This window comes from Engraulis encrasicolus, chromosome 14 (genome assembly GCF_034702125.1).
Source record: "Engraulis encrasicolus isolate BLACKSEA-1 chromosome 14, IST_EnEncr_1.0, whole genome shotgun sequence".
In the NCBI taxonomy this organism is placed as follows: Eukaryota; Metazoa; Chordata; class Actinopteri; order Clupeiformes; family Engraulidae; genus Engraulis; species Engraulis encrasicolus.
In genome coordinates, this window is record NC_085870.1 from 18,069,556 (window position 1) to 18,082,244 (window position 12,689).

Genomic DNA, 12,689 nt, shown 5'->3' on the forward strand with positions numbered 1-12,689 from the left:
CTCCTGTAACGGAGGCTAACTAGCACAGAGTTGGCGTGGAACGTTGGTAAACCTCCCTCCGATAGCCTCATACAGTCTCGTGCCGTTGGGCCGAGAGACTAGTCTCTTGGCCCAGCGGTATCGTACTGTGTCTCCCATTGCCGAACCGTTGTAGTTGACGAGGTCGCACGTTCGATCCCCGAGGGGGGTGAACAGGTGCAAGATGACCTCCGTCACAGTGGTGCCGTATGACCCGGGATGGGAGTGAGGTTTAAGGGGGAGAGTGTAACGGAGGCTAACTAGCACAGAGTTGGCGTGGAACGTTGGTAAACCTCCCTCCGATAGCCTCATACAGTCTCGTGCCGTTGGGCCGAGAGACTAGTCTCTTGGCCCAGCGGTATCGTACTGTGTCTCCCATTGCCGAACCGTTGTAGTTGACGAGGTCGCACGTTCGATCCCCGAGGGGGGTGAACAGGTGCAAGATGACCTCCGTCACACTCCTCTTCATGCAACTCCTAATTATGATGACAAAACAAAAATAAGCCTCATGGGGGGAAAAATAGTAGCCTCGCACGCCACCCTACGTACTTCCGCCAAGAGACTTGGTTTCGTACTACGTCAGCAACTGTTTTCTGTGGAGCGATGCTGAGCCGCAGGATTTGGCTGGCCAACCCTCCCCAGAAAACAGCCAATAACCAAAGAGACAGGTTGGTGGGGGGCGAAAGGGGGAGGACGCAAGTGACAATGACGTAAACGCCTGCGCCATGTTGTTGTTGTTGTTGAGTAACTGTCGGCGATTGGTTGAGAGCTGTCCAATCATTTCAAACCAGAACTTAGTGCAAACTTCCCACTTCCTGCAATCGCATCAGATCAAACAACCCCCAGACCATGAATACGAAATCTAATGGTAGTATTATGGGATGGTCAGGACCAGGCTAGAAAAATACACTGTGATCGATTTTTCACCACGTCGCCCAGCCCTAGCTAGCGAGCCGCACCTTGATTTTGTGGGGTTCGACGAACTCCGCATAGGAGTTGACGTAGTTGACACTCTTGTCTCTGAGGGCTACCCTGTAACCCCAGTTCAGGGAGCCGATGTAGTTGTTCACCGCCGACTTCATGGTCTCCCAGTTATGCTTGACTGTCAGGAGAAAAGAAGAAAAGAGAAAGGGAAAGAAGATTTGATTATGGAGAAGTTCTATTGCACTAGGACAGTGTACGTGTGTGTGTACGTGTGTGTGTGTGTGTGTGTGTGTGTGTGTGTGTGTGTGTGTGTGTGTGTGTGTGTGTGTGTGTGTGTGTGTGTGTCTTGAGATGCAAGTCTCTGTGTGGTTCCAGTGCTTATGGGCAGCTGTCTGGTTCCCAATCATAATGAAGTGCATTGATGATGGAGACTGAGAGTCTAGGAGGATTTTTTTCACGAGTGCATGTGATCAGCCGTGCGTGTGTCACACCTACCGGCTTCGTCGAACTCCCAGCCGAACTTGCGGGCGTCCTGCATAGCGGTACCCAGCAGGGCAGTCTGGTGCATCAGCTTCTTGGGGATGCAGCCCACATTCACACAGGTGCCACCCAGACCTGGGGGAGAGAGAGTGAGAGTGTGAGAGTGTGAGAGAGTGAGAGTGTGAGAGTGTGAGAGAGTGAGAGAGTGAGAGAGTGAGAGAGACAATATCCTAATAAGATGACTTTTAATTAGTTTCAATGTTACTGCATATTGCCTTTGCTGAGACGCATAGTGCAGCAAAGCATCAGCAACCTACTTCACTCACCCCATGTGGTACCCAGCGGCGTGGGCACAACGTAGTCCAGAACCATCACCTTCTTGCCCAGTGCCGCCGCTTCCTGAGGAGTAACAACACCACAGGATAAAGATCAACATCCACAGATCTACCAGGGGAGTGTACAGTACCAAGAAGCTGGCTAAGTTATTCCACGTTAAGTTCACATTGAGTTAGTGGTAAATCAGCTATTACAAGATCATGAAGTCTTTATTTTCTTAACCAAATGACAACCTGTGGGCTATGTATTAGCAGGTTTACCACTTCATGCAGGTTAACTTGGTCAGGTCTATCACTTAACCGTGTTCAAGATTCTCAAGATTCTTTTTAATAGTCCCGAAGGAAATTTGTCTTGGACATACATAGCTGCCACATACACACAACATACACATGACGCCAAAAAACAAAAACAACAATAAACACACACATACATAGAAACACTCAAGTGCATATCCACCACAGCCCACCACCCACATACATGGCATTACAGGATGGTAGTTGTTAATGACCTGCGTTCAGTAGGTTAACAGAAACAGGGACAAAAGAAAACCTATACCTATTCAAAAACCTTTTCTTGTTTTTAACTGGTACTCTGAATCGCCTGCCAGAGGGTAGCAGCTCATATTCTGGGTACATGTGATGTGACTGCAAAGGCAGTCATGGGTGAGCGGTTAGGGCGTCAGACTTGCATCCCAGAGGTTGCCGGTTCGACTCCCGACCCGCCAGGTTGGTGGGGGGAGTAATCAACCAGTGCTCTCCCCAATCCTCCTCCATGACTGAGGTACCCTGAGCATGGTACCGTCCCACCGCACTGCTCCCCATGGGGCGCCACTGAGGGCTGCCCCCTTGCACGGGTGAGGCATAAATGCAATTTCGTTGTGTGCAGTGTGCAGTGTTCACTTGTGTGCTGTGGAGTGCTGTGTCACAATGACAATGGGAGTTGGAGTTTCCCAATGGGCTTTCACTTTCACTTTCACTTTCATGTGATGGATCCTCAATTATTTTCCTAGCATGCCTAACTACAGACTCTTCATATATTGCTTGGAGGGTGGGGTAGTGTTCTTGGAATACTGGTTGGAATACTAGATGGAAATCATCCAAAATCTTTTAAGACAGTGATCAAGTTTGGTTTTGAAGAAAAAGACAATGTTTCTTGACAGCATCGTCACCAACCAAGTTTGCAACTGACTTGATTGCAGTGCAATTTACCGCTGACAACCTAGCGTATCTAACTGTTTTTTTTTAGCAATGATGCTTTCAAGAAATGGAGTACTGGACCCCGTTTCTTGAAAGCATCATTGCTAAGCAGTTAGCAACTTATTAGGTTTCCAATGGGAAATTGCATTTCAACCAAGTAAGTTGCTAACTTGGTTAGCAACGTTGTTGTCGAGAAAAGCACCCCTGGATAGTTTACATGCATTTCCCGCTTTATTTGTTTACTTCCTGTGTGGGCGTGATGAGCGAGCGAGCGAGGGCCCTTGTTTACCTTGGAGCAGGCCAGGCCCCCGGAGCCTCCGCCGATGACGATCAGGTCGTAGTCATACGTCTCGTTCTCACCGTTCAGCAGCTGCTGTAGAAGGCCGTCTCGGTGGGCCTGCCAGGCCGACACACACACACACACACGCGCATACACACACAGACACACACACGCGCAGACACACAAACGTGCGCACACACACACAGACACATACACGAACACAGTGAAGTGGAGTTACCATGACGATTGAGACCTTCCCATCCACGCTGCCCCATTGTAATCAAGCGGGGGGGAATAAATAGAGCTGGTCATTAAACGCACAGCTCATCAAACCACCCAGCCACTCATGCATCAATGATGAAGGCCCATCACCACCCAAAAAAACACAGCAAACTTCAAAGAGACAAGAGTTTTGTTTGCAAAATGGCGTGCGCGCTTTGGAGAGAGAGATGTTGCAGACACATTGGCATGGATCATACACTGGCATTCTGGCATCTGTTGTTACTAGAGGTGCTCCGATTGCTCGGCTGCCGATCATGACCGGCCGATAATGGCCAAAAATAGCCTGATCGGTGATCGGAAAAACATGCCGATCAAAAAACCGATCGAGAGATATTAAATTCCTCACGCAACCATTTTGCCTTTACACCTGGCGCTGCATGTAGGCGCTGGCTCTGCACAGCTGCAACTGCACCAAAAGAAGGCATCTTTGCTTGTCTATAACTTTTCGGCATTCCCCCCTTCATTTCCACCATTCATAACCATATCTGCATCAACAATGATCTGATTTTCCGATCTATGCGCCGTTTATCTGACAATGCAATTTGCGATTGAGTACTCGCCAGTGAGCCATTTTACGTTATAACCTGTGTTGCCTCGGTCAGCACGCGACAACTTCACGTTGTCAGCACAAACACGTCAATTATTGTTTTCAAATTTGTAATTGGCAGTCAGTCGATTAGTTTGATAGTCGCTGAAACACCAAACGGCGACAGATGTGGTTAAAACTTGAGAGAGAGATTCAGAACGGTAGTGGAGCACTGCATCTGTGGACGGTGACAGAGAGGGGAGGGGCTCTCCTCACGAGGCTGCTCATTTAAAGCGACAGGTTGTTTTTTATGGAATACGTATATGGAAGACTATTTGATGTAATGTTTCAGTTTCAATTCAATCTTAAATAGTTTAGTTATTCTATGCAATAACTTATACATTGATTAATACTGTAGACTATATTACCAACACTAGTCTGAAAGATAATAATAATAATAATAATAATAATAATAATAATAATAATAATAATAATAATAATAGCCTAATAATAGACATGTGCAAATTAAGATTGATTGGTTTATGGGCAGAAATGGTATTCAATAAGGATAATTAATAGGCAATAAAAAAAATAGGAAATCATTTTTGTGATCGGCGATGATCGGTAATCGGCAGATAAAGATTTTTGGTGATCGGTATCGGTGATCGGGCCAAAAAATGGTGATCGGAGCACCTCTAGTTGTTACCAATGATAGTGTTACTAATTATTATCAATCAGCCCAATGGGGAGACCAATCCTAAAAAGGCAGTCAAATGATAAAAAAGGCATCTGCCAACACCATCAGGGAATTCGCTTGTCAACACCTCTAGAATTGTTTTAAGTTGAATTGGAAGAATGGAAGAAAGCCCTTGTCAGACAAATTCTCAGAGAAGAGAGATTTTTAAATGGGTTATTCTTCGACTGATGAAAAGCATAATATTCCTTCCTTCTTCAGAGAAAACATACAATCATGCCGTTTTTAGTCCCACTTATCCAGGCTAATCTTAAGCTTAGCTGTTGACCTGAGGGCGTCCACTCAACCTTGTGCTAGCAGAGAGCTACCCCCCAATGGCATCTTCCTTAGACAGACTGGAGACGAGGGGTCCATGTCAGCAGTACAACCCAGTGCATTTTCTCCCATTTATCCTTTATGTATCCAGGATCGTCCCATTGAGACTAAGTGTCTCTTCTGCCAGGGAGTCCTGGTCAAATCAGCAATCAGCTAGACTACAGAATTCAGCACAGGAATTGCCAGTCAAGGTCAGGTCGATCATCTGTGCTTTGTTTTGATGTTATGGTTGGTGGCAATCTCGATGACTAAACCTGATATTTTTCCACTAGAGATGGAATGTCACCATTCGAAGTGGTCTCTGATTGTCCCCAGGGCTGCTGGTTATGCGTTTGATATCAAACAAAGCAAGTGACGTGACATGACAGAACAGAACAAGGTGAGGGAGAGCAAGTTGAGAAGCATAGCAGTCTGAGGTCACGTAGAACTGTGCAATGACATGGCAGTTAGACAAATACAATACATGAAAGTCAGAGAGCGCGAGAGAGAACGAAAAAAAGAGAGCGTGAGAGAGAAAGAGCGTGAGAAAGGTCATGCATTCAGTTGTGATGAGATGCATCTGTTTGTCTGTGTCGGTGTGTAATCATGCATTTATAGATATTAGATAGGAGTAGTGTACCTGCAAGGTTTTGTCGCAGCCTCCTACGTGGGTCTTGTTGATGAAGACGTTGGGGACCGTCTTCTGGCCCGTCATCTCCTGCAGGACATCCTGGTAGTTGGAGCCATCCTCTGGGGAACACACACCACACACACAGTCAGTTGGTCAGCCAGTCAGTAGTATTGCACAAAACTACAGGCTCGTCTGTCAGTCAGTACTACTGCACACTACTACCAATCAGTCTCAGTCAGTCAGTCAGCCAGTCAGTCAGTCACATCTCACTGAGATGATCTCATTCAGTACTGACCACAAGAACATACAGCTCCAGTCAGTGCTGCACACAACTAATCTCTGACCAGTCAATCTCCGTCAACACAATCATTAAGTCAGTAGGCTACTGCACAACATCACAGTCATCTCAGTCAGTCAGTCAGTCAGTCAGTCAGTCAGTCAGTCAGTCAGTCAGTCAGTGTTACTACACAAAACAACCATGTCTTACCACGACTACACACCAGTCTGCACAGGATACAACCAGTCATATCAGTCAATCAGTCAATAAGCTTAGTGCTCCTGACCATATCTGTCAGTCTTGAACACACAAGTTGACACAACCACCAATCACATCTGCCAATACTACATAGAACACAGTCATATTGGTCAGTCAGTCAATCAGGCAGTATTGCACCCAACCGCAACCATACCAGTCAGTCAGTCCCGCATACAACCAGACATCTCAGTACTGCACAAGAAAGGGAAACTGGAATACAATCCATCACATTATTGGAGACTTCTAGACTAGAAGGAACAGCGGCAATAAACAATTGCTCTTACTAATAAACCCACAGAATTCCCACTGCTGTGCTATACAACCAATGAATTATGGCACTACTCTACGCCTTGAAATATTCAATGAACCCCTTGAAATGCCTGAAAAGCACTGAAGTCTGCAATGCAACAGGCTGCAGAAGTTTAGATCGTCATCAGAAAACAAACACGTAATCACCATGTCTCAACATACCAACGCCAGGCATACATTGGTAGATATTAACAACATTTTAATTTCAGTGCAGCTCAGCAAGCGTTGGTCAGGGGTGTTGCTGGTGCAGGGGTTGGTGGCGCACGTCTCATCATGAGATCAAATGAAATTACAGGTTGCAGATTAAACCCAAATGCTGCACTACTAAAATACAGCACAGTCACGATTATGCAGCGGCTATTTCAGGTGAGATGGGTTTACTGCTCAGGTGAGTGCAGATAGGGAGATAAGAAAAGGAGGATGGGCTCATGTTACAACACAAAAGGCCAGCAAGGGGGTGGAGCATGAGCGCTCTCTGTGAACTTGCACATACTATATACTCCGCTGTCCAGCTGCGTGTGTGTGTGTGTGTGTGTGTGTGTGTGTGTGTGTGTGTGTGTGTGTGTGTGTGTGTGTGTGTGTGGTGTTCACCAGTCACCGCAGACTACACAACAGATCAAAAAGGAAGTCAGCTGACGCAAAGCTGTTCTGAGGAACGGAGGAAAGAGAGAGAGAGAGAGAGAGAAAAAACCCAGCTATCTACATAGACGTCTTTCCTGAAACACTTACTACTTAGCTGTACGTGTATATAAACAAAATGTCAACAAGCAGAACGAAAGAAAAATGAATAGGAAAAAAGGAATCTGTCCATTTAAAGGGAGAAGTGGAAATGAACTTTTAGCTACTAGAACAGGATATCCCGTGAGATATGTGGGCAGAGGAGTAGAGTGAGGGGCAGAGGACAGGGGGGCGGGTGAGTGTTAGGGGGGCGGGGTCAGGGTAGGGGGTACACTGTCAGAAATGGAGTTCTGCCAAGTTGCACTGTGGGAGTGACTCAGCACGTTGGAGAGGAGAACATCCCTGCCTGCCTGCCTGGCGGAAATGAGGACACGTCTGCATTCTTACAAGAGTGAAACATTAACAGCAGCCAGTGCACTGATGAATGAGATCAATGGTCAGTGCTGTGACGACACAGCGCGCACAACTACGCACTCAACCACCAGTTACGACAGCACACAGTCTGCCGATGACACTACGCATCAAAATAGAACAGTCTACTGACTGGCAGTAACAGAGACGGTCTGATGTTAAGCTTATCTTCAAAGTTTCTATAGTGCAGAGGTTTTGACTTCTCATCAACTGCAGATTTACTCTTCATAATCATTGTACTTGTTTTGGGGTGCATGAATGCATCAAGTTTTTGTTAGAGGATATACTTCCCCATAAACTTCTGCCAAGTGCCAAATACTTCCCTACAAACATTTCATTTTGCCAAATTTGATATAAAGTTTGGTAGTGGTTTATAACATGTGGAGACTGCCTACTGTACTCAGTCACATTGCCATCGCAATCCATGAAAAGAGAAATTAACCACAAACAATGCAATGCAGTGCAGTAGGAGTACTTTTAAGCTGTGGTACTCACCCATAAGGTCAAGCTCGATGGCATTACACTTCACATTGAGTTCTTTGAAGAGATCCTTCACCTGTTAACAAAAACAGATACCAAAGTGGACTCAGATTTTTTTAAAGGCATTTAGTTGATCATTTCAATTGCCTCCACATCATAGCATGAATTTAAGAAATGTTTGGCAAGTGGGGCGTTGACAAGCTTGTTATGTGGTCGTCAAGGGGGCATGGGGAGGTTTATTATGATGAGCTCACAGGGGCGTACAATCAAAATGGGTCGAGATTGAGAATCAAAGCATTAGGCAGTCACGAAATTAATAAAATATCCTTTACATTTATCAAAAACACAAATGGAACAAAATGAAGATTGCAAATGCGTACTACTCGGCTTTGTTGCAGACGTTGGTCTGCACTGACTGGATTTGTGCTGCAACGGGTCTAAGCATCCATTGCACTGGCATCAGTGAAGAGGCGGTCTAATTGAGGTATCTATACAGAGCAGTGATCCATCTGCCTATTTTCTCTGTACAGCTCCTGATTACCTTTGACAGCCATGGGCCTGCTGTGTGTCTACACTGTTGCTTAGGTTACTTACAACACTCGCTTGCTCTCCTTCTAACTTTCAGTAGACGCAGGTCTGCAATGTAGGCTATGTCTTTCCCTTGACAACTGATTTAAGCCCATTATGCTTACCAGGCAAAACTGGTTGTTGTTCATAGAAATAGAACAACGGCTAAGAATACAATACATCAAGATAGCCAAGCAAATGAACAACCAAACGAAATTATACGACTGCTTGTCTCTCGGGATAAGACAAGGATGCTGCGCCAGAGATGTGTACCGCCTGTGGCTGCGCTTCCGCCTTCCTGTCAGTTCACCATCATCATCAACATGAAAGACACATTCGAGTAGATGTGTCGACACGACTACTACGGAGGGAAGGGGAGCAAACTTTGTAGATGAATACAGAGGCGTATTCGAAAGAAACAAACTTAAGGGATTATTCATCACATCTTCATGACGTCAAAGCTTATCCAGCAGACGCAGCCCACCCAGAACAAGTGATATGTGACAAATTGTATAGTAGCCCATGTCAATAAAAGTGACTATGACTTTAGCTTAAAAGTCACTTCCTAAAACAATTTAGTTGTTATACTAACAATAAAGCATCACCGTAAATTCACAAGAAACCAGAGATGAGAAACAACTCTAGTCAACATCCATTACTAAATGGGACGTATGCCTGTGCTATTGTCTAAACGTCGCGGGAAAACAGGCATGAACACGGGACCGGCCAAAGTACCAGTCACAAGGAATGCACTACCTTCAGGTTGGAGCACGCAATTGAGTAACACCACTACTTGGCAATGTAGAAATACAACGAACAACACGCCGTCTTACCTTGACACAAAAAGGACAGTAACTTTTGCTGAACACCAACACTGGGTTGGAGTCGATCAGCTGTTGTATTCGGGTTTTAAGTTCTGCCCGACCGGTGTCATTCTCGATGGGAGGCATGATTTAGCAGAGGCTAGCTGCTTTGGTGCGCGTCCAACTCCTGTCGTTAGCCAAGTACAGAATCGACCGGATAACAGATTTAACGGATAAAATACTACACGACCAGAGCAACCGACTGAAATACAACTATATCTTGTATATCTGCAGCCGCGATTCAAAAGTCTGAGAACGTTAACTACAGTAAACAAGATGACAGCGGTATCCAAAGTGTCCTCATTTTGCCTCCACTTCTGCCGGTGCCTGTCTGCCCCGCGAAGTAGACAGCGTAAACGCAGAGCGGGCATATAAAGATCATGCGACTGTCCATGTAAGTGCCTGATCATAAAAAGTTAAAGAGAGTTGCTTCTTTCCGATCGCTGGAGTGCCACACATTACTATGAATATGAAACAGACATACATATTATGTTTTATATTCATAAGAAATGTTTTTACCAATTTGTACTATAATGGTACATCATTTTGCAATAGACCAATCGGCAAAATCTACAGACAGCTACTTTTAATTATTTAATTATGCTACCCGTATCGCCATCTGGTGGCGTACACATAAAACTGCAGAAAATTGCAATATGTTTTGCAACAAGGCATATTGTGATGGAGCATGGATGTAAGTTCTGAGACACTTTAAGCGCTTCAGATTTTTTTGAGACAGGGACTGGGATGCAATTGCATTGAGGTGATGGACTGGTCTCACTATGTAACTCTACAGAGTGCCAAGACAACCTTTGTGGCATCAATCTGAATTTTCTGTGAATGCAAAAAGCTATTGTCAGTCATTCCAAGTTCAACAGGCAAGCATCCAGTAGGCTTTCTGGAGCTTCCTGACAAACCATTCACAACCGACTGATTCCACAGTTTTGGCCTGAATGCCAAGTCACTGTTGCAGGTGACTCTACTCATATCTTAGACAAAGCACGACCGTGTGACTTGGACAATGCAATACAGTGGTCTACTCTACTGCCCTGTTCACTGATGAGAGTCAGGTCACTTTGCCCAGAAATTATCGCCAGCAATCATTGAGAGTACATAGGCTACAGTAGCCTATATAGGCTACTCTTAATGTCAGCAATGCATTACTGTAGAGGATGAGGCTAACAATAAAGCAAAGTGAACATGGTCCCCAGGGTATGCTTTGGTGGAAGAGGCGCAGCAGTCTACGCTGCGTACATTGGGCACGGGGAGGCATCACCGGCCAACGCAGACCATGCGTGGTTATCCTAAATGGCTCTGACTCTGCATGTTCATCCTCAGAGACATGAAACTTCTCACCATTTTTTTAGATGGGCCCACAGTTTTGAAAGGGACTTTTTTTCCGGTCCCAGTCTGAAGAGTGACCCAAAATGGTCATGGCTTGGGGGCGTAGTGGCTCAATGAGCCATCACACTGGACACCCAGGTTCATTTCCATCGCAAGGTAATTTCCAGATCTTCCCCCAGTATGGGCAGTCATGGGTAAGCGGTTAGGGCGTCAGACTTGTAGCCCAAAGGTTGCCGGTTCGACTCCCGACCCACCAGGTTGGTGGGGAGAGTAATTAACCAGTGCTGTCCCCTATCCTCCTCCATGACTGAGATACCCTCAGCGTGGTAGGCCTACCGTCCCTCCGCACTGCTTCATTGGGGGCTGCTCCCTTCCACGGGTGAGGCATAAAATGCAATTCTGTTGTGTGCAGTGAACACTTGTGTGCTGTGTCAAAATGGCAATGGGAGTTGGAGTTTCTTAGGTGGGCTTTCATCTCTCTCTCCCCACCTGTTTCCTGTCTTTCTCTCACTGTTCTATCTCAAATAAGGGCATAAAAAGCCCCAAAAATATCTAAAAAAAGGTCATGGTCAGGATGGGAGAGGTCAACCACAGGCATGTATAAATGTGTACCCTGTATGTACAAGTCAATCTTTGTCTTCCCGTTCTTTCCCTCCCCAGGGCAGCTGTGGCCCAGTAGTTAGCAAGATGGGCTTTAGATCAGCAGGTTGCTCGTTCCAATCCCACCCTTATCTCTCTCTAGCCTACACTGCCATCCATTGCTGAAATGCCCTCGAGCAAGGCACCAAACCGCACGAGATTCACTAGTTTGACGCCCTCTCGTGACTTCACATGGTAATCAAACATTTCAAACAAGCGATTTAAGGTTAGGGTTAGGTTTAGGGTTAAGGTTAGGGTTAAAGTTAGGGTTAGGATTACAGTAGGTTTAGGGCTAGGTTTAGGGTTAAGGTTAGGGTTAGGGTTAGGTTTAGGGTCGTGTGACGTAAGCGTAAGTCACGAAAGGGCGTCGAACTAGTGAGTCCCCAAACCGCACACTACTTCAGGTGCTGTAACCAATACCCTGTAAATGACTGTGAGTCACTTTGGACGAAAGCGTCAGCTAAGTGTAATGCCATGTCATGTCCTGTTGAGTCCTCTTACCTCAGTGCCTTCCTGCCAACATATGAAAAAAAGAAAGGATAAAGTTTTCTTTGGCAATTAAAAAGACAAAAAGAAGTTTCCTCACTGCGCAGGGTGACTTTTTAGAGAGACTGACCTTTGAATTATGTTTTTGCGTAAAAGCTGTGATCACAGGTGACATCGAACCTTGCGTCACAAGGCCGGAGGCCACAAGCAAGAGTAGAATGAGACTGATTGACTTGCACCATGTATGTCTATATGGGGTCCACAGCAACCTTCCCTCTGCCTGTGAGGTCAAGAATGGGTCCATCCATACTGCCTGTAAAACTTCAGATCACAATTTCAAGCCCTTTGTGGTCCAGAAAAATCGAGATCCAATGAAAAAACAATGTGAAGGTCAAAAGATCTTATAGTAAAAGAATGTTTTACATTTCTCAGAAAATGACATACACTGTAGGTTCCATTCCCTGTAATGTACGTATGTGTAATTTGTAAGTGTATGTGCATGTGTAAAGGACCCAATACTAATATTTTTGCCAGGGAACACTTCATTCCTCAATCTGTCCCTGTGTAATGCATAACCATATGGCCCAATCTTGGGCCTCTAGCACCACCTAGATGGTTGCAAAAGGTTTTGCAATAGAGGGTTGCTAGGGTCGGCT

The 12,689-nt window shown here is 45.5% G+C and overlaps 1 protein-coding gene across 1 annotated transcript in view; it reads right to left on the minus strand.

The window, feature by feature from the left end:
- Window positions 1-9,895, minus strand: part of txnrd3 (thioredoxin reductase 3) — a 31,148-nt gene extending 21,253 nt beyond the window's left edge. Inside the window, exons 1-7 of the mRNA XM_063215123.1 lie at window positions 9,535-9,895; window positions 8,150-8,210; window positions 5,731-5,840; window positions 3,244-3,351; window positions 1,749-1,821; window positions 1,438-1,557; window positions 978-1,120 (exon numbers count right to left, since the gene is read on the minus strand). Coding sequence (XP_063071193.1) covers window positions 978-1,120; window positions 1,438-1,557; window positions 1,749-1,821; window positions 3,244-3,351; window positions 5,731-5,840; window positions 8,150-8,210; window positions 9,535-9,651 — 732 coding nt within the window. The 5' untranslated portion in view covers window positions 9,652-9,895. The remainder of the gene's footprint in view (window positions 1-977; window positions 1,121-1,437; window positions 1,558-1,748; window positions 1,822-3,243; window positions 3,352-5,730; window positions 5,841-8,149; window positions 8,211-9,534) is intronic.
- Window positions 9,896-12,689: the final 2,794 nt, after the last annotated feature.